At 37.8% G+C, this 22,636-nt stretch overlaps 1 protein-coding gene across 2 annotated transcripts in view; it reads right to left on the reverse strand.

Moving 5' to 3' along the window:
- zgc:171482 (zinc finger protein) overlaps positions 1-22,636 on the reverse strand; it is a 59,056-nt gene that overhangs the window by 18,761 nt on the left and 17,659 nt on the right. The window contains exons 3-5 of one of the 2 annotated variants that reach the window (XR_006372557.1): positions 18,305-18,397; positions 10,363-10,540; positions 5,548-5,866 (exon numbers count right to left, since the gene is read on the reverse strand). Coding sequence is in view for 1 of the 2 variants with exons in the window: in XM_044136364.1 (XP_043992299.1) it covers positions 5,621-5,866; positions 10,363-10,540; positions 18,305-18,397 (517 nt within the window). In the remaining variant the exon portion in view is untranslated. The remainder of the gene's footprint in view (positions 1-5,547; positions 5,867-10,362; positions 10,541-18,304; positions 18,398-22,636) is intronic. The other variant, XM_044136364.1, reaches the window with a different exon arrangement.

Here is a 22,636-nt window from a genome sequence, read left to right on the forward strand (position 1 = left end):
TGAAACATACACATCACAGCAGAAAACAGTTGCCTGTCGAGTGTGAAGCAGTCCTTATGAGTCCAAGTGGAATTTCACCAGCAAAAAATCAAGGACTTCAGGAGAGTCTAATTAATTTTGCAGGAAATGTGGCAGAAATTGGAAACGGCATCTGTTTCCGAGAGGACGGAGTAGAAGCCATAAAGGAACAAAAGGCGTAACTGAAACTTGCCTAAATTGATGTTTGTGTTTTAGTTTAACTGTGTTTTCCACATCAAGTCAACATTGATTAAGACATACTTCAGTGTAAAACACTTTGCACGTTAATAATATTAAAATAATTGTATTACATATAATTTTAATGCAAACTGTTAATTACGTTTGTCTCTTATTTAAGATTTTCTAACAAAATAAACAATGGTATTCTTTCAACTCTAAAGATATATAATATTTACACTTCAAATGATTCTTATCCCTTTAGCCAACAGTTTATATAATTAACTGGTTTACTTGTCAGCAACCTAAATAAATGTCCATTAGACAGCAGAGCAACAGCAGCACGTGTTTAGAGCAATGTCTTTTTATCATTCAGCTCTGAGGTTTAGGGGAAACATTCAAAAAGAGGCTTATAATTTACTTATGTAGTTCTGCTATTTTGATATAAATAAGAGCAGAGCAATATACTGAATAGCAGTTCTCATTGCAAAATCAATGTGTGGCAGTGAAATCAGAATAAAAATGCTTAGTTGCATTATTTGTTTGATTACAATATTGTGCATTAAAACTTTGCTTTCCATTAGTAAATTGTGTGAACTGAATGAACTTGTGACCTTCCTTTAAAACCAAATAATGAGACAGTTTTCAGTTACCAAGATCAGAAATTGCAGAAATTGGGAGATAATGATAGAGTGTGGAAAATATGGGATGGTCGTAATTGATTTTGTCATCAAAATATTTAACAAAAATAAAACTATGTCATGTTTTTGAAACAACTGCCTACTGGTACTTAGGGTTTATACTACTGAGAATAGAGTTAACAAGAACTTCAGAGTTATGTTATTTAGAACCATTTCTTCTTATTATAGTAATCTCAAACAGTTGTCAAGACAATTTATTGAGAAATCTATGTAAAATCATATTTAAACAAGCTATTTCCTATAGCTGTTGTAAGAGTTAGGCATTTTATTGATCTCGACTCAATGATAAACCCATTTATCTACAAAGCCCTGAATTGATTGTGGATATCTATGAAAGTGATGTGCAGCTATGTCACGGAGTGCTATCTCCAGGGACACGAGGTCATCTCCGCCTCACAATTGAGACAGAGCCATCAATTACAGACTGCATTCTTTCAGCTTCTGAACCGATTCGTCCACGCACGGACCCAGGCAAGCATTCACTCACACACACGCTCTCCAATCCCAGACGCTTATCTCACCTCTTCCAATTCCATACTGAATCTCCAGAGAGCCACAAAGACAAAGAACAGGGCCTTCTTCAGGAGTTTCTACTCTATTGTGATTTATATTAAGATTCAGCTGAGTGAGGCAGCCTCCTTCCCTCACCGGTGGCCACACCCACAGCGCCTCTCTCGTTATCTACTGGAAATGTCTTCGAGAAACAAATGGTGTTCATGTAAATATTATGCTATTTTGTGATAAGTTTAGCCACTGGGTAGATGGGATAGGAAAGACTAATGAAAGCACGAGAATGTATTATCATTGGGATACAAGCATAAAACAGTAGGGAGACTCTGTAGTCACAGATAGTAGCGGGGAGGAATATTACATATATAAGTCACCACACCTTGCAGAGCGCTAACAAGGATGACAGTTCAGATGTGATGCCATATCTGAGCTCCTTGTGATGCAAGTGCAAGAACAAGCAACAAGCATCAGAGAATGAACACAGCAGCAGAAAGAATGGGAGAAAATGGACTGGGAATAGGAAAAGGAGTACAAGTGATAATAAAAGCCAATCAAAAGTGAAAACTATGCCAAAACTGGAAATGTGTCTGAACCCAGCAGCCACAGACTGTAGTCAGTAAGAATCATGCAATGATTTTGTATTAAAAGGAATGATATCAGATCAAGTCATTACATGAAAAAATGTGAAAAAAAACTGCAACCTCCCCAAACTTTAACATATTTGGGAGGGATTTACAACAGTACCAATTAATACATTATTGTAAAATACATGAGTTTTAAAATGTTTTAATGATAAATAGCTAAAAAGTACATGGACTTATAACCAGCCCATGTACCATTAGAATAAAATATTATGTGACAAATAATCTTGAACAACTTAAAAAATAAAGTCCACCTGTGTGTAACTTAATGTTAGTATAAATGCAGCTGTTCTGTGAAATCCTCTGAGGTTTTGCAGAACATTAGGCAACAAAGAACATCAAGTAGACCAAGGAACATAACAGACAGATTAGATACAAAGTTGTGGGTTTGGCAACAAAACAAATCTCAACTTTTGAACTTCTCTGAGAACTGGGCCTGTCAGTGGAAGTGATTGACCATGTCAGGTTTATAGTTGTTCTTTTTACCCTTAGATGACTGAACACCAAACAGAGTTAATCAGAGCAGCAGACAGGATTATGTTGTGGCAATATTTTTCTTCAGCAGTGCAAAGAAGCTGGTCAGAAGTGATCTGTGGCGCTAAATACACTTTACTTCAAGAAAAAAAAAATGTTTGAGGCAAAAAAAGGTTTAAAACTGATGCAGAGGTTCTGACAACAATGAGTCTAAAAATAAAGTTGGAGATAAAAAGCACAGATTTAGATTAGGAATTTCTAACCCTGGTTTTCAAGGGCCATTGTCCTGAATGCACCCCTACATCAACACACCCGGATGAAATGGTTGAATTGCCTTTGCAGGAGATCATGGTTCCACAGAGGCCTGATAATGAACGTGCTTCTTTTAATAAAGCACACCTTCATGATTAATGTAAAGGCTGTGGGACAGTGACTGTAGCTAGGAGTGCATTCTTTAGATCAAGTGAGATTTATGCAATAGAGTGGCCTAGACTTAAACATAAATCTGTGGCAATAACTAATTTAATGTCTACAGCACATCTCAATTTAATTTGACTGAGGTTAAGCTATTTCACAATGAAGAATGGGTAAAATATACTCCAAGATTTGCAGCTATAATATAAAGAGAAGGTGATTCATTCTACAAAGGTCGAATTCAGGGGACTGAATACAAACACATGCCTTGGATTTTTATCAGTGAAATATACAAAACAATGTTTCACTTTCATTCTACTTTGTAAATATCATATAAAAATGTTAATAAACTCACATCTTAGAACGTCGTCTCAGGTTATAACAAAGACATTTTACTGGCCGTGAAGGAAGAGATTTTCTTAAATGCAACAAATGTAGAATTTTCCAAAAAGGTGTCTGTTAAATATTTATAACTGCATACATTTAAATGCTTTAGTCGAAATTATAAAAAAAAAAAAGAGCTCAGTTTGTGGGATCTGGGTCACAGTGTGTGGATTGCGGACGATATCCAACACGACACTTTTAAAGCCTCTGAGCCACTGTAGGCGGCAACATGACTCATGCTTTTAATATGATTGGCTTCTTGAGATGATGGTTTGTGTCATGGCACCTGGAGCACAGAGCAATCAGCGCAGCTCAGGCTCTAAGAGAATCAGCATTTACTTGTAGAAGCTGTGCAATGTGCGCCAGGAATGCGCCAAACTTGAAAGTGGAGGAGGACGATGGTAGATGTTATCTCTGTGCCAAACATTTGTTAATATGACTTCTCAATTAAGGACAGCCTTGCTTCTTCTTGCTATTCTTCAGTCTGGGTCTGTGTGGGGAACAGACTGAAAAAAGGCTCTGAAAATGTGAAAATTAAGAACTGGGACTTGGCATCATTGCAATTTTCTACTAAAGTAAGCAAAGTACGGTACATTGTTGTTTCCTTTATATTTGTAATTTTGTCACAAATAGAAAGTGTGAATTTTCGTGGTTAAGGTTTTTGCATATATATTAATATCATCTTCTGTAGTTGCAAAATCATGCTCCACTATGAGGTGTTTTAGCAGCTAAGATATGCTATAGCAACAGAAGGCCCATGGGTTTTTAGGCACATAAAAATATAGCACTAACAAGTGTAGAAGCTGCGCTGCAATCTGAGCTGCCTGTGAACCCTGACAACTGATCTGGAAAGCTAGACTGTAGCAAGCAGAATTAATAAGATATCAGGTCAAAGTTGTAGAGGGATTCACAGCTATATAAAGAGTGAGAAATATCTCTGTGGACTAATAAATGTTCATTTAAAATGTTGTATTCTATGGGGTTTATAGCTGTTCTTTTTCCATCTGGGTTTTAGTAGATTTTGAATTTTGATTCTTCTCCTTTGATTTAATTAAGTCTATTTTAGGCACCTTGATCGTTCTGCAGTTAGCCTGGTCAGATGTTGATTTGAGTTTCATGTTTTATGATTCTCTGCTTTATCACCATTCCTCAAACTAATCATGAAAGATAAATATGTGTTCCCTTAAGCTACTGTGGAGAACACTATCTCATCTCCCAGGCTAAAGCTAGGTTCATGTTAAGCTGGCCTTGTGCGCTGTCGCAGTGCCTGGTCGTCCACCTCATAATAGTCTATTAGGAAGGTGCTTTTGCAGAGCCGGTGCACCTGTAATGGCATTTATATGATCACTCTATGAAGGCTCTTGTTATCACACCAACATGGAGGTTAAGTATAAACGCCTCATTGCTTGCTTAGCCTTGCGCGTTTTCTGTGAGACAAAATTGTCCCAGTAATCTACTACCAGAGAAAGACTCCGTGGTGTAAAAGGTAAAAGCCTTCAGACTGGAAGGTTTATTTTTTGTGCACAATAAATAATAAAATGCATTACTGCTGCAGGTAATAAAAACACACACACACACACGCACATTGTAGGTCCACTATTCTTAAATCACTTGGTTGTTCTGGTCATCAACACATCTTATTTGTACTGGTCTTCAGATAGTTATATATTTTTATAGAGAAAGACAGAAAAACAACTCCAGTAAAGGCTAGGTTACATGCGATTCCTGCTGAATGGTCTGAAAACAGTGAATAACATTTATGAGGTGTGTAAAATGATGTGTGCACAATCTTTCAACATAAAAAATATTTTTTTATGTTAAAGTAGAGGAAGGTTTAAGATTTGCTATTAAAATAAAATAGTGCCCTAATTAAAATATATTTATACTCTTAGCTCAAAATACACCTGATAGTTTAAGAACTATCAAAATGATAAACCTACACAATACTAAACAAATGTAAAGTTTATTGCATTATTTATGTAATTCAGAAAGGCTGGGGTAACAAAATTGAATTAAATGTCTTTCAATTATACATCAAAGTTAGTCAAACTATAAATTTGGTGTGTAGGTATTTTTAAAGTAAATACCTACACAATTGCGAATGTTGACTAAAATTACTGGTGATACTTATACCAACGTGACATATGTGAAATGTACACAACATTTACAAGAGCACAGTTTGAACACTTTACCACCCACACCGCCACACTAAGGATATGATCACTCACTTAACCTCGTTCATTGTAACGCCCTCACAAGCCACGGTTGTCAACAAGTTGAGTGGGGACTCTGGAGGCTGACCTGTGCTCTCTGTGGCATCCAGACTGCCTGCTAGCTGCTCCAGGAGGCGGGCCCTGGCAGCATTTCTGCGATGTTTCTTCCCCTCGTAGTGCTGCTGGGCCATCAGAGGGTTGTTGAACCAGGCTCCGCACAGGCAGCAGTACTTCCCAGCCTCTCTGCCACCGTTTCCACTGAGCTCTGGCGTTGGCCAGGGTAAGGCAGGGGAAGCGTTGGGATCTGTGGGTAGCGGGGTGGAAGGTGAGGAATCTGAAGGAGAAAGAAAGAAAAAAAAAAGGCAAAAATTAGAGCCGAGGAGGGAGTTCTACAGGATTAAAAAGAAAAGAAGGGGGAGTTAAGGTGGATATTAATGTTCATTCAAATGCAAATTGAGCCCTAATGCGAAAATGACATGAATTGAAAAGATTTTTATTAAATTATTATACTGGTATAAAATTTGATGCATTCATATTCACTCATTAAATAAGATGACATTGTTAATGCATGGTCCTGCGCACACTCATTTACGTTCACACTTGCTAACAATAGGTTGTACCCATCAAATTAGACTTTGTTGGCCAGATCTGTGCCAAGTGTCACCTTAGAGTGCCGAAGCAATCGGCACTCTGGGGTCCAATCTTCAAGAGCTGCCTTTTTGCTCACATTTACCATCCTACTAATCCTTTCCATTTCATCTTTTTTTCAACATCACCTTGTCTTGTCTGTCCTCTGAGGGAATAAAAAAGGGGAAATGGCAGACTTCCAGGTGACCTGCTACTCATGACACGACACTGGTTACCATGGTGATTGTCCATTAATAGCCAACAGGCACTGATATGGCCACAGGACGTAGTAGTGGCTCTCACAGAAAAGATGGCATGTCTGCGTGTGTGTGCGTGTGGGTGTTTGGGCGGCGGACTGAATGTGTAATCCCTTGAGAGAAAGTGTGTGTTTGTGTGTTAGAACGAAGATCCAGCACAGCCTGCTTGCATGTGTTAAGGTACAATACGTGTACGAAAGACATCCACCCGGGAGGGGAGCTAGGTCCACAGCCAGACAGAGAGAGAAAGCTTATGATGCCAGATGGTATCTCCAAATGTGCCAATTCACTATCCTGAATGAGTCAAAGACTTTAGAGTCAGACTGATAAATGTGACGGTAAATCTGCACTGCCACACGTTGGTACATTTTATATCACAAACAGAAGCCCAATCATGCATGGTTTTTAACCAGGATGAGTCAGTTATTTAACTGCAACCACAAACAAATGAAGAGCAAGCATGAATTTTTGACCACTGACTCCTGAGGTCAGCTACTGAGAGGATCTGTTCTATGCGGTCCTGTGTTGGCTGAACTCTAGCCCTGCGATCTGATTGGCTACTGATACCTTGATGTGTCTTCAGTCTCTGTTCACATAGTTACCGTATCTATGGCTGTGCCTCTGCTCATCGAACCCGCCACACCCACTCACATTTGCTTTGCTCGTCTCTGCCATGCCACTCCATCTTCTCAGTTACTGAAACACAAACTTGTAGCTATGTGGCTGTCGTGTCTTTTTTAATTTTTCTCTGATCCCGTGAAAGATGAGGGGGTCATCAAAGCTCTGGATGATGTTTGTCTGTTTATGTGTGCCCATGCATGAGTGAGGTTCCTCAGTTCTGACAGCTTTGTGGAACACGTACTGAGCAGAAACGAAGAGAGAGAGATCATCCAATGTAATTTCTTGTTCCCTGCCTTTGTTTTCCCACCATTTCCCCTTTTGACTGTGATCTCTGTACACTGGAGCAGAAGTAAGTGTTTTTCATGGAGTGGGGCACAGAGAGAGCGAGAGAGAGAGTGTGTGCAGGAAGTGCTCAATTGATGTGCACAGAGGAACAGACACAGGTATCTCTTCTCTACCTCTCTAAGGTTTCTACAGCATCTATCGACTTTTCTTTTTCTTACTTCAGTGAATGTTGGAGTCCAGATTTCTAAGTAAATGCATCAGTCATTCTGCTTTTGTGTGTTTCTGATGATCATGTTAGCGTATTCGTGTTGTGATGTACGGCATGGCCTGTCAACTTGGCTGTGCGTCCTTTGCGCTGCACTCATCTCAGTGAGCTCACAAAGGCTAGCTTTGACTTTAATCTCTCCTGAAATCATCTCCTTCTCTCCCAGGTCACTCTTCCTCTCTTCTTGTGCTACTTCCCCTGTATCTTTTCCTCCAGGTCCCACTGTCATAAAAAGACAGAAATTCCACAGCAGCAGCAGCACAGAAGTGACAGTTTTCCAAAGTAGGCCAAAGTTTAGCAGGAGTCACTTTGGGGGCTGATTATAATGTTCCATTTTGGAGCAATGGTATGTTTACAGCTCTGTGAATTTTCCCTTTCACTCCAATTTGTATCACATTATGTAAAACTTCCTTGGAGATAAATTGCCAGAACACACATTTAAGGAAAAGATACTCAAACACCCATGAACAAAGACTAGGAAATAACTCGGAGATTATTTTACTTGGCAGAGATTTTGTATTGCTAATTATATGCCCTTTTCAGTTTGACTCTCTAAATTTTAGGCTTTAAGTAAATTTAAGGTAAACTTTCAACGTGGCCAATCAGCAAACAGAAAGAGAAGGAATGAGAGTTGATGTTGATTTTCTGCAGTGTTATAGAATTGTAGTCTGTAGCGGACTACTAGAAATGGTAGACCGCTGCCATTTCTAAAACTAGAAATGGTAGGAAGTGAATGAAGCCATTCTGTCTGTGTTGGCCATGTTTCCAAATATATTGAATTAACATTAACAGCCACCTTGTTCAGATTGGCACGTCTCTCTTCGCAGTGGAGGATGGTTGTTTTTATAGCACAGGCAATTTATGGTAAGTTTCTTAGCGTCGAATTGGTGAATTACAAAGGTAATGGGCAAGCGCTAGCAATTGGGTAAAATTTAAAATCTCAACAAAGTTCACGTCTTCAGGAATCAATCACGTCTCAAAGTCTAGTGCAAGGCACTGGTTTTTACCAGGCTAGTACTTATCATCACTTAAGCTTCTTTAAAATTTTAAGAAGTGTCACCAAATATTTTACTAGCATAGAGAGACTGAATGCCTGAAACTTAAATAATTACTTAATACTCTATTTGTTGCAGTCTTGGCACTTTGCAATTTTCACGTCGTGTCCAGTGATATTGCAATAATAATACATTTATGATATATTTTGCAGCACTATTGTAAAATATTAAACTTTGAGGTTTAACATCAGCTAGTTTGTGTGGAAAAGTGTTCCAACATTTACATTCAAAGGACAGAGTTTCTTGACTGCTAAGAGTGTGAACCTGTGTGTGGGTGCAATCCATGCTGCTAAACATGGTTCTCTTTGGGAACCAGCCTCCCCAATCATTTTAACCTAATGATATAAATTGAAGGCTTGTGCCCTAAACATCAAAAAACATTATGTCAAAATATTTATGTACTCGTTTCGTTTTGTCAAAGTGTTGGAGCCTGCCGCAGTCAGGAAGTAAGACCTGCTTTGGGCATGCAGATAGAACAGACACAATCAGAACTATTGTTCTGCAATTTGCACCCTAATGCATCCAGACTCTTCTAGCTCTGCTGTTTATCGATCACACAGAAAGGTCTAAGTGAAGTGACAGTAGATGTTTTCTTTAAATTAAGACTTCTGACTGTGTTAGCTGACAACTTGAAACAGAATAAAACTTTTATTCCAAGTGGAACACCCACCTCAAAGTGCCTTAAAAGTGGCAGCAAATAAAAGTGTACTTTTAATGGGCAGATGTTTTTATGCTAAACTACTTAGTGGTGGAATTCAACTTAGTTCAGAATCATGAACATAAACTACAAGCATTTAAGTTTTAACCTGTAAATTGAGCTCTTATTAAGGGTGAAGTTGCACAAAACTGCTTACTCCAGTCTGTTTTACTCTGTTTTTAGCAAACAGTGCCACAAATGCTCCAGAGATGCTTGGTTTTCCTGCTTCAGCAGTGCTTGCAGTTTGTTTGGAGTGATTACATTTTTGGCTTATTCTTGACCTTGTGCCTTGAGCTTTCAAAATTTTGCCTTTGGGCCCTCCTCTGCTATTGTGTCCTGTTTCTCTCTTTTTTTATGTTTTGGCTGAGAGATGCCTAGGTACTATATCCATTCCTATACCTACACGCATAAAAATGGGATATATAATTAAAAATTATGTCATTTATTGAAAAATTGTCATATATTTGAAATGATAGAGATCTGGTTTTTGGTCTTCAGCTTTCCGTTTCTTATTTCATATCCAGTCCTTGGAGGATTTACAAACATGTTTTGGTTCAACGCCGTGTTAAAGGCTCCAGTGCTGCTTCTGCTTTAAGTTTCTTTTATACAGGTGGTCTCCCGGTTTCATCATGCACCATCTGATACTTGATAGAACTCATGTAGCTAGCTCACCAGTGTAGCATCAAAGTCCTGCTGGAGGAAAGCACACCTGTATAATGACAATGACATCCAACTCAATGCTTTCACAGTTGGTATGAAAGCAACTCTCTGGGTTTGTTTTTGATGAAGGAATGATGTTATGACAAAATTTAAAGCTTAAAAAAGTCTATTTTGCATAATACCTCCTGTTTAAATATAAGAGTTTTCCAGTTTGTTTCTGATCAGTAATTGCCTTTTGTCAATTTTTTATTAGTTTTTTATTAATTAATATTGAATTTTTCAGTAGTTCTAAAACCGAGTTGTCTACATGATTGTGATTTGTAATAAGTGATTTGCAAAGATAACAACAAAGGTAAAATGCACCTGTGTTTCTAGGGCTGGTTATGGCTGTGGGTAGGTTTGGTGGTTCCCCAAGCACTAGGCGCACTCTCTTGGCATGGGTTTTCCCTTGGTAGTGGGACTGGGCCACAATGGCGGAGGTGAAGAACATGTTGCACAAGGTACAACACTTGTTTCTGTCTACTTCTGTTTCTGCACAGTCCTAGAAAAAACAGAAGTGGGAAAGATGGTTAAAGGAAGCTAAATGGCAAGGAAGGAAAATGGCAAATCTGGTGAAACATAAAAGAAAATGGTGCAGGTGAAAGAGTAGCAGATAATAAAATAGGGAACAAAGAGAAATAACCTTTTCTCTGAACTCAGTAGGCTTTCTCTCTCACACAATCACACACAGACACATGCCAAGAAACACAAAGGCAAAAAGAGTGACGATCAAATATACATCTGTCTCTCAGGGCTGAGATTGTGGTCTGGCCTCTCCACTGCTGCTGCTGGTTCATTACTAATGATGAGCCAGTGTTACTCCCCGTGGGAGATAGCGCAAGCTAAAAGACCAACTGTCTGACTGACACAAATGTGCAAATACACACAAGTTCATATCTTCACCAGACAAAGATAGACAGACAAAAATATTGCTTTGCTGTTAATTAAAAATGCCCCAAAAAAGCAAAACTGAAAATGTTAGCTTGAAAGAAAAATCTATAAATTAACAAGAAAATGAGAAATAACATGAAAAAGCAACAACAAAAAAGTATCATATAATTCAATATCATTATATTATATTGAATTATATATGATTCAATATTTGAACCATATATATTGATTCGTATTTATGAATATATGATTATATGGGTTGTCAGACCCAACCACTCCAACTTAGGCCATCTTTGTCTGAATAAAATATTTGTCTGGGATAAAATGTGTGACCCATGTACGGATGTGTTAGCCCTCTACAAGATAGTCACAGGTTTAAGTCCCGGCCTGGAGGAAGCGGATCTTTCTCAGGATCCACTTTCCACTCTTCAATAAAGGGCACTAGAGCAAAAATAAAAAATAAAATAAATGATGATGATTTAGTTATGACAAGAAGCAAAAAGAAAAAAAAAATCTGTGAAGGACATGTTTGTAAACAAAACATTACATGTTTAAGTCAGCGTCAAACAAATAATTTCTTATTTAGTGTAGAGGATATTTTATTTAGACTGCTGCTCGAAGTCTACCCAACTGCTGTGCTCCCTGAATAGGTGGATAATATTTAAAACACATTTAAAAGATTTTGTGTATTATTACCCCAGTAAAAAATGAAACAAGCTGTATGGCTCCTTTTATAGCATTTTAGATTAATCTGTTTTGAGTGTCATCTTTCTTTCTTTCTTTTTATCCATCCTTGTATGTTTGTGCTTTACTTTCTAGGTATTTTTTATTCTGTGTTTAACTTTTTTTTTTAACTGTCTGCTGTCAAAGTCGAAAAAACAGAACAAAAAGATTTTTACAAGAAATTGCTGTTACAATAAGTGGATACAGTAACAGTGTAGTCCCTTGAACATCACATTTGAATGAGTGGGTGAAAGATGTGTGTCTCTGAGGATGTGTGTGAGTCTCTCTCATGTCATCCCTGCTTAGCGTCACGGACAGTGATGTGAGAGATAAGGACACCTTTACCTTCCAGGCTTTCTCTTTTTTTCTCTCTCTCTCTCTACTCCTCCTTTACTCTCTTCTCTTTCTTTTGTTTTTTTTGGGAGTTTTTTTTTTTTTTGTCTTGCCTGCTTTCCCTTTGCTCTTAGCATTTCCTCCCCTGCATCCTCTCTCCCCCTCTGGGTCCCAGTCTCAGTGACTCTGTGTGTTGTGGGATGAAATATTTATCTGTATTGGCAGGCCCTCTCCACCCCCTCCTCTTCCTGCCCTCTCCCGCCTTGCCTCTTCGCCTCCTTCATGCCCATGCTTGCTGTGAATGACGTGTAAATGCGTGCCATTGACTGTCCTACGCCTCTCCCCTGCATCAATAAAACAAACTGAATTTCTCTCACTGATTTACATTCCCTTTTCTGTGATTTAAATGACATATATGATCATTTGTGCAACTTTTCCCTATAATATATCTTTTCTGGCTTGTGGGTCCTAAAACAAATGTAGGTCGTAACGTTCATTTACATAGAAATATGTAAAAAAAAAAAAAAAGGTGTCAAAGACAAAACAGAGCACAGAAAAGCTGAGAATGTAGACAGAAATTTGTTTCAAACAAAAGTAATGAAACCCAAATCTCCAGCTCAAATGTGAGATTATAAAGTGAATATTTATTTGGATAATCCTCCCTTAGGGTGAGGAAGTTAAGAAATGTTGATTGTGAACAGTATCTTGGAAGTCTAGCAAACTGGCACCCTAGTGTTTTGGCGTGTGTGCGCGTGTGGGTGTTAGTGTACATGTAGAATTTTTAATTCTAATTTTGCTATCTTTTAAAAAGGATCAAACCAAGGACTTTGTTTGCAAATTAGCCAGTAGCTAGAAAATCGTCATACAAAACAATGGTTGCTTTGTTTCTAGCATACAACATTTTTTCTGCTCTGCCACTGAATAAATAAACTTGAATTCAATTCAATACCTAGAAAATGAAATATGCTGTGTGGTGAGCTCAGTCTGCTTACAATTTTCCACAATGGTTAATGACTGCTTGTCACAAAAAATAACTAAATAAATAGAAAATATGTAATGTCCCTAGACTTAAGTACTGTCATTTCATCCAACAACTATATCGCCAAAGTAGAAAGTACATTATATTAGAAAGCTGTTCATTGATTCTGCAAGTCTCATTTTCTCAACAAAATCAGTCCATATTTTACTTGTGATGATCTAACTGTATTACACTAATGAAGCCTACAGAGTGTTAGGATACGGACATCTTATCTTACGCATGTAATAGTCTACCAGTCCGTCTGCATTTAGTCTCGACAACAACATGTAATTTTGCTCTCGAATGTCACACAAACCTAATGCAACAGATGTAGGAGTTGAAAGGGAAGCTGAAATACTGAGATGACATCTGTAACTAAATGTTGTCCTTTTTGTTTGGTTTGTTTCAAACATTTAATAATAATGAGATGTTCATTTTCAAGGTATAACCTGGTCCGATTTTAAAGATGTGACTGAAAAGGGTTGTTCTGCATTAGAACAGGGATTTTAAAATTGCTTATATCCTCCGACTGACTGATTTATTGATGTTATAAACAAATGACAGATAAAGCCCAGTAGCAGAAAATTCTCTGCACTTCTTTGATGTTATGTCGCTTTAAAAAATAAAATCAGCTTTTCAATAGTTATATGGCATTCAATTCTGTGTCATTTCAGAGACACTGTAGTTCTCTGGAGGGCAAATGCTTTCTATTCTGTCTTGTTTTTAAACAGAGTTTTTCCTCTCATATCCCCATTCCTTCATCTCTCCTCCCCCAAAGTCTCTCATGTGTACTTTATGCAACATTTCCTTCTCTTTTTATCCTTCTGTTCCTTCCTTCCACCTAAACCCTCGCTTACATTGTTTACTTCAAACCTCTCTGAACCAAAATCTTAGCTGAGGGAAATCAACTGGAGCAGCCCGTCATCCTGTAGCATTTTTTTCTCTTATTTTTTTCTTGGTTAGGGACAAAGATCTGAAGATGACACCGTGCAGAAACTTGCAGGGGTCTCACCTGTCAAGACTCAGAGGAGAGTAAAAGATTCAGTGACACAAATGGGAGCCAAACCAAAGTGAAGCATCTGATTGAAAAGACGAAATACGTCACACCAGGGATTTAGTGAAAGCAGAGAAAAAGTTTTTAAACAATTTCATGCATGTGTGGGTGACTGACAGATGAATAATTGCCATCCCATTATGGCTGCCACTCTGCACAACCCCTTTAAACAATAAACAACATGTCTGACTCACTGTTTCCCTTTATCCTCTGTCTCTGCTGAAAGTCATCAACCTTTCCAAATTTCCCTGTTATTTTACTGTTGTTACCTGTCGCACTTCAAACATCTAGCACAACTGATTTGCATGCAACCTAGTCGTTGTGTGTGTTTGTGTCAACATGCATGTATGCCTTCTTATCAGCTGTCTGACAGTGACGCCTGTATTGCTGCGTATATATATATATTTTATTTTTTTTGTTAGGGTGACTTCTTCCAACTCATGGAACTAACAATAGACTCCTAATTAGCAGTGTTTATCTTCTTCTCCTTATGTTTTGTTTTTCTCAGCTTCTTCTTGATTCTCCCACCGTTCGGCGCCGAGTCGCTGTGAGAAGTCTTGCTAAATTTACATGTGAAGCAGTGCAGAGTTTGAGGAAGCGCTAGCAGCAAACTGAAAGGGATAAGAGCACAAGCATCATAATACAAGAAGAATAAAAGCTGAAGGGAAAATGTGATATTTTCCACCCCGTGCAAAGGTAGACAACTGCACAGAGAGAATGGGAGGTTAAAAAAACCATCCCTTACATTTGTGAGTACCTTTACGACCTACTTTCTCTCTATCTTCTCTGTGACAAACACTTCCACTTACACACAAACACAGAAAACCTCAAGGCATGGCATTTTACTCTGGCAGTTCATTGACTCTGAGGAAAACCTTTTCTGCTGTTCCCACCGGACAGCGGCGTGTCAATCAGAGCAAAAACAGAGATGGAGAGAGAGAGAGAAAAAAAAAAACACACTTAGATGCAGCGGTGAGAAAATGTGTGTGAAAGTTCCCATGGGAGGGGAAAGATAAAATAGATGAAAGGAGAAAATATTTTTTTTTTACCCAGACTGAGTATTTCATCTCTGCTCATCTAATATCAGCTTCCCAGCACTGTCTGATACAATCAAGCACAAAGCACTAGCTGCAGCACTCACTCTGCATTACAGTATGGCAGATGATTGGTGTGTGTGCTTGTCTGATGACCTGTTTATATGCATTCACTTTCCCATATGAGTTGCAGGCCAGAATGGGCTGAGTCATGTCTTATTCACCTTGGGAGACAGATGGAGACGCAGGTGTCCATATTTCTGCACTGTGTGTCAGTGTAAGTGTACACCCAAAATCTTTTGACAAATTATTTTATAATTGTAATCTGGACAATTTTACTTCTGTTAGAAACTATGTTAGAGTTTAATTGATCCAAAGGTAAGTATTAAACATTTGAGCAGTGCTGAACCCAAGTGGAATTCAATTTCAGCTTAAATACATCTTAAGTTCCCAATTTCATTTTGTCAAAACATTTCTTGAACTTTTCCAGAAATGCTCTCTTTACATATCTTGTATATGGAGAATACTGGATTCCGGTTTGATTTATTCTCCATCTCCATCTAATGGAAAAGTTTTAGGTATTCATCTTTGTGGCAGCCTTCAGTTTTCTGTTTATAAACTGACTTTTAGGCTCCCTCAATGCCATGATTCCTGCATAAATTTGGAGTTAGATAAAAAGCAGGAGTTGACACTTTTTCCCACAAGGAAAACAGAAAAACGTCAAAGCCAGAAAGAGACTCTCTAAATAGCTACATGTTGAATTTAACCTTTTTCTTCATGGGTACAAATTTCTTTTTTAATAAGGTGTTGGATGCTTTCCAGGATAATAAAAGGTAGTTATAGGTATGTGAATTGAAACCCACTTTAAAAGTCTTTTCTGTATGTCACTTTAAAAGGATCTTTTATATCAATAGTTTCAGTAAAAAGCAAATTCTTATCCATGCAGGTGGTAACTGAAAAACATGAGAAGACTATGCGCTTGTCAGCTGATAAGTACAAGTGTTTTCGTCTGAGTGCCTGTGAATAGATATAATAGATCTTTTGAAGTGTAATTATTTTGCTGCACTGCTTCACATGTAAATTTCATGGAGAAATTCTGAACGCTTCAAGATAATCCAATATCAGTCATAGTTTTAAATATTAACTGTGTCAAATTAAGTGTCTAAACCTGTCTTTTAGTTATTAGTATGATTACATGATAAATGGTGCTCATTTGTTTAGTTCTTTTTGAGATCTGGCAACCTAGAGGGATGGAAAGTGGGTTCAACCCAGCAATACAGCAATCCTATAGTGAGCCACTATAGGACTGTGAGAAAAACCTTACAGCTAAAGTTATAGATTGTTGACATTGTTTTAAAACTTAGGTCTGTCTGATGTCTGAAGCAGAAGAAAAAAAGAGGAGTCCACTTACTGCTGAGTGCCTAACTTTACACTGAATCCAGTTCTGGGTAGGTGATTTCAACAACCTTTTCTTCTGGATGCACAGACTGACAGAACTAAAATTTCTATCAACAATATTCTCCCAATCAGATCACATGGAAGACTAATCACCTTTCCTAGGTTTTGTTGCCCTAAATTCTGATAGATCGATGGAAATTTCTCTCTATATAACTCAGACATGCACTTAGTGTCACTTAGTCAATTTCTCTAAGTGTTTTCCATTCGTATCAGCAACCTGAGTTGTAGTGATCCGGTTAAGGGACCTCCAGACATCCACAAGCCTGTGCCAGAAGAGACAGTGCACCTGATAGGCTTAGATCAACCCTTGGCAGACTGAACCGCTGTTAAACCAGAGACCTCATTATCTTTCAAGCTAATAGAGATGAAGGTGGGGAAATGCATAAAAGACTTAACCTGGTTTTAGGGGATGCTACACAGATCTCAACAAGCAAGGCTGCTTTTCCCCTTCTATTAGGATTGCTTCTGGGCTTTGACCTTGATTGATCAAGAATGGTTCCAAACATTGAGATTCCTTGCCTTTCCACTTAATTGTTCTATTAATACAATACTTATAGTGAGTTAACGTGTGTGACAGTGCAAGTAAGCAAGATCCAAATCAGCTTGTTGGACCTCAAAATATTTAAATATATATTGATCCATAAAGACCTGATATGTGCATCTCAAATTTTAGACCAAATACTGTATATTTTCATTGTGGTTAAAATGGGATTGTCAGTAAATATAATATTTTATGTGATAATGAATGTTTGGATGCACACGTAGGAAATAAATTATGTAAAACAATCACAGTCTGCACAAGTATAAACAGTGGGAGAAAAACAAAGACATCAGAGAATCTCATCTTATCAGGCAAGGGGGATACATTAAAAACTAGGCCAATATATCACAAGGGAATGTTTTTATCTCAACAAAGCAATTGGTTTATAGCAGTAACTCCGTAGTACACTATTCTCTTTCTATTCTGGAGCAAAGTCTGTCCTAATAATTTTGCTTTAAAAATAAAGACAACTCTATCTAGTATCTCCAACAATGGGCATATTAACAATTGATTGTGCTCATTTAGTCAAAGTGATACATTTTTTGACAAGAAAAAGAAAAGGTCAGTGATCTCTTCACGTTGACTAGCATTCTACTGTGGCAAAATTTTTTGATTGTAATATGCAGTTCTTTTTAATTATTATTTCTTAAAAGTAATTTCTCCAAAGCAGACACTGGAAATATTACTTTTGTTTATTTAGCTTCATGCCACATGGGCCACTCCAAATGAACTCACTTAATGATGACTGCACATTTAAACATAAGCACCAAAATACCTTCTATGCCTCATGTTTGATGTGCAACAATTTGCTCCAAATGCAAATGCAACCTCAGCAATTGCCATAGTTGCAAAAGATGCAAATCATGCCATTGCAAGAGCAAATTCACACAGGAGAACCAGAATAATAGAATGACCTCTTTAGAAAAGGCCTGCAATTGTCAGATATAGAACTAGTTGGCAAAATCTGCTTCCACTAAATCTTACAAGACACGCACAGGAATATTTACAAGGAAGAGCAAACACTTTTCCTACAGCAGTCATGTTCTACAACTGTAGATGGTCAGTGTAGTTTTTGTCATTTAGAAACTATTTTTAAAAAAAAGGATTTTCTTCTATGAATTCCTTCTACTTTGATTTGAAAAGACATATTCATGTTAGTTTAGTAAAACAGAAAAAGACAAATAAATACACACTAACATTAAGTATGAGCTTACTGGATTATCTGGCCTCAGCCTTTTGGAAGGTGGTCCTCCATCTTCAGGATGAAGCATGTAGAACAGACGCACCTTGTTAGCGTGTTTCTTACTCTGCAAGAAAGACAGAAAGTGAGAAATTTGAAGACAATCCACAACCACCACTCCATCTCACCATGTCTCTCCATGTGTTTAGTTTAGAGGGTGTCTGCCAACAAAGGTTAAGAATTGGAAAGCATTAATTATCAAACTTTTGTATACTTGCATGCTACAACCACAAATATTTCTATATTTCAGTTGGATATTTTGTGACATTGACCAGCACAAAGTAGCACATAAATAAATCTGAAGAAAAAGCATGCTGAAAATGTTGGTATGCTTATAAAGCAGGGATATGTGGTTGAATCAGTAACACTGTTCTATCCATCATCTGAAAATGAAATGAATATGGCACAAGTGCAAAGCCAGAGAGACTTGAGCATTCATCTAAAATGTTAGTTTGGGATAAGAGGGTACTAATCTGAGAAGCATCCAAGAGGTCTATGGGAAAGCTGGGGAAGCTGGAGAGACGCATAGATCATGAATCTGTTGAGGACATCAAACTGGTCTGGTCAGATGAGACTAAAATTAAACATTTTGCATGACAGGCAAGAGCCTATGGGGAAAAATAATGCACATCTTTCTGAAAAGACCGCAGTGACAAATAAAGGGAGCATCATGCTGTAGGGATACGTTTTTTTAACGTAGACATGAAAAACTGTTCAGCAATCCTGAAGAAAAATGAGTTAGAGGCAGCAAAACACTTGATAATTAAAAGGAGATTCACCAGTTTTATCTCAGGAATGCTAAACGGACAGCCAGGACTCTGTGTCCAAAGGCAGTACTTTAAGAATGGTATCCTGCATCTTTTAGTTCTTTCAATCTTTCTGCTACATCCAGTAATCCACCTACATACTGATTAAACCCCCCCTTTTCTATTTAAATTGGCCAATCAAACTCCAGCTCTTATTACTGCTCTTTCTGTAAAAGAGCTGAGTTTAAGGTGTGCCTCCTCTTTAGCAGGTTTCCAAGATGGCTGCCACAGAAAACACACTCAAAAGGTAACAAACATTTCAACCACACACACAAAAGGTTAATTTACACAATGTAAAACTAAAATTAAAGACAAACCCAATGCTTCTTAACAGTCATGTAAAGCTTTTCGAGATATAATTCCCATACAACAAGCTGAATTTGGAAAGAAATGTGTTTTTTACAAAGTATCAACTGAGAGGACCAGAGTACAAATGTAACTGGGCCACTTTGCAGAGTTTTACTTTTATTTAATATTGTTTAATAGTGTTAACCATGTATTATTTTTGATGCCAGTTAACCGTTATGCACTATTTTGTATTGGTCTATAAAATCCTAGCAAAAATATGTTAAAGTCTGTGGTTGTAATGTGATGAGATGTGAAGAAGTTCAAGAGGAATGGTGTTTTTGTAGCACACTGTGATAAATGGCTTGGGTTGCTCACAGCTTCCTGAAGAGATAATTAAGATATTAAGAATGAGATAAGGGAGTTAGACATTTCTTCACCTGCAAATTCACATTTTTCATTGCTGAGAGAATTGAGAAAAGAGTTTAGGTCCAACAAGTGATAATTATTGCAAAAACAATGATGTCATAGTCACCTACGAATATGAAACCCAACAAAAAGGAAAAAAAATAAAAATTCAACAAATGTATTAGATATTATGTTAATGTTATGTCTACTGAACTAGTTTTGAGTACAAAATGTCTTTTTACAGTATTTGCTTCCTACATATTTAGAGCGTTCTCCTAATGCAATCGCTTCCTGTGTCATATGGGTTTAAAATATAAAGACTATAAGCAATAATGAGTGCAGAAATGTTTATATGAAAAGACAGTGAGCTGTCCTTGTAGCTGCTAGCTGTCACTTTAATAACAAGCAATGGAAACAACTGGACAAACTGCAGGGCAGAGATGTGTAAATGTGAACGTGATCAGACATCTCTGGCAAAGTCAGGCCTTCATTTCCAATCTCTATATAAAACCTAGGATTGTCTCTAATCTCTATGGGCTGCTGCTGCTTCAGAGCAATAAAAGGGAAACAGGATAAAATGCTGAGATACAAATAAAGATTTCAAGCATCTAAATCAAACATGTATAGCAGTTGGAAGCTGATGGGACATGTTCTACAGAGGCTAATGTTCTAGTGAAGCAAGACGATTATCACGGCTGAAAAGCATACAAAGAAGGCCATTGGGAAACTGTGACAAGACTTGCACTTGTAGCCCATCAGCTTATATTGGATCCTTTTCCCCCCAGCAGAAGAATTTCTCCTCAGCCTCACTTGTCACATGGCTGTTAATGCATTTTGTCAGTGGGTATATGCATGTTTTCGAGTGTCTAGAGAGTATGCGGTGTGTTTATAGGTATATAAATGGCTGTGTGTTTGATGGCTCGGGGATCTGGACTGTAAAAGCTGGACCTTGAGTTGGTAGGCTACCCTGCAATGACCCTCAGTGCTCACACTGCTCTAATGGACTATGCATGTTTCTTTTCTCTCCTTTTCCTGTGTTGTTGTGTCAAATGAAGTTGATGGAGACAGAGGAGAGGACAGCTAAAAGGAAAAAAGGCCTTTTGTTATGTTGAGTTTTGTATACATGCAGCATAAAGCACAAATAAAGATCATAGTCAAGATAATGATAATCAGAAACATGTCTACATATATTTTTCAGGTGATCAAAAACACATATGTAAAGACATACTAGTGCCGTTTTAACACTTTGCAAGTTTCAGTTTTTCACTTTCATTTTGAAGAGTTCTTCCAATCTTGGGGGTCTTTGTCACATTTACTTAGGCCTAATTTTTGTTTGTGTGAAAGAAAATTGGTTATTTTGTACATCAGAGGAAACAGACTTTTTATTTGATCTTTCTTTGAAATTTAAGATCTGTTGACTGAAATGAGTTGAATAAAGTCTACATACGTCAAGTTAAAGTTAGAGAATTTTGTTAGTTTTTGCTGTTTCTCTTTCAAATAACAGCTTGTTTTGCCTATTTAGCACATAAAAGAGAAAACAGATACAATAACAAAATATAAATTCACATGTCCACGATGTGTGTGTTGTGCGCTAGTCCCTCCTGCAGCACTCCAACCAATTAAAATGCAAGCAATTGTTAGATTTTACTTATTTATATTTTTGTAGCAGAACAGAGGTAATGAAGTCTCCCAGTACTCAACAGGAAATAAGGAAAACTTGCTCCACTACATATACAAGTAGTAAACTTGTTCAGGGAATATATATATGTATGTGAAATTAAACATGCAATTACACTGCATTGTTTAACCCCTCAATGGATAGCACTTTATAGGCTAAATCAGGGGTGGGCACTCCTGGTCCTGGAGGTGCCGGTGTCCTGCAACTCTTAGATGTCTCCCTGGTCCAACACACTTGAATCCAACAGCTGAATCACCTCCTAAGTGTAGTCAGGTTCTCCAGAGTCCTGCTAATGACCTCATTATTTGACTCAGGTGTGTTGAAGAGAGATGCATGTAAAAGTTGCAGGACACTGGGCCTTGAGGACCAGGAATGCCCACCCCTGGGCTAAATCTTCTGATGTCTGACCCAAATGTGCCTCCTTACTCACTGTAGATTTAAGTGCCTTAAATAAATAGATTTTGATTCTGGCATAGGTTAGGTGAAGCTAAATGTTCAATTATGTTTTCCAGTATATTTTTATCACATGTCACGACCTTTCCCTTCCTGAGCCCCCGCACCCTGAGAAGAGCTATGGGGGCACACTCGACCCTGATCTAAGCAATTTTATTATTCACTTAGGTTCCTGATCTGACGTTAAGATAGGTTTCATCATTCTAAGATTCTAAGTGTGATAAATAAAAAAACAGAAGACAGAAAAAAAAAATCTGTGACAGGGGTGAATAATTCTTTCACAATACAGCAATGTGCCAAAATCACCTGCCTTCAAGTGATTTCTTGCCTTGTCTTTTTGATCCATTGACCTCTGCAGAGATATTTTGTAAAGGCTGACTCCGACAACATGGTGTGATTCATCTTGTCCTCTATATCTAAAGGCTGCTTTTATTTTGTCAGGCTTGAAAAATCAAGGTCAGAAATAGATTGTCATCGAATGAAAGTAAAGCATACACAATTGTGAGTAGACAGATACACACACACACACACACGGTCAATGTCCTTGCTTAAGTCTCTCAAAAAAGTCCCTCGTTCTCATTAGTCCGCTTGTTAATTCTAATCCTGCCATATATAATCAACATTGACCTCAGTGCTTCGCACAGAATCAAGAACACACCAATAAACAAACAGATGC

Source organism: Gambusia affinis, linkage group LG13 (genome assembly GCF_019740435.1).
Source record: "Gambusia affinis linkage group LG13, SWU_Gaff_1.0, whole genome shotgun sequence".
NCBI lineage: Eukaryota > Metazoa > Chordata > Actinopteri > Cyprinodontiformes > Poeciliidae > Gambusia > Gambusia affinis.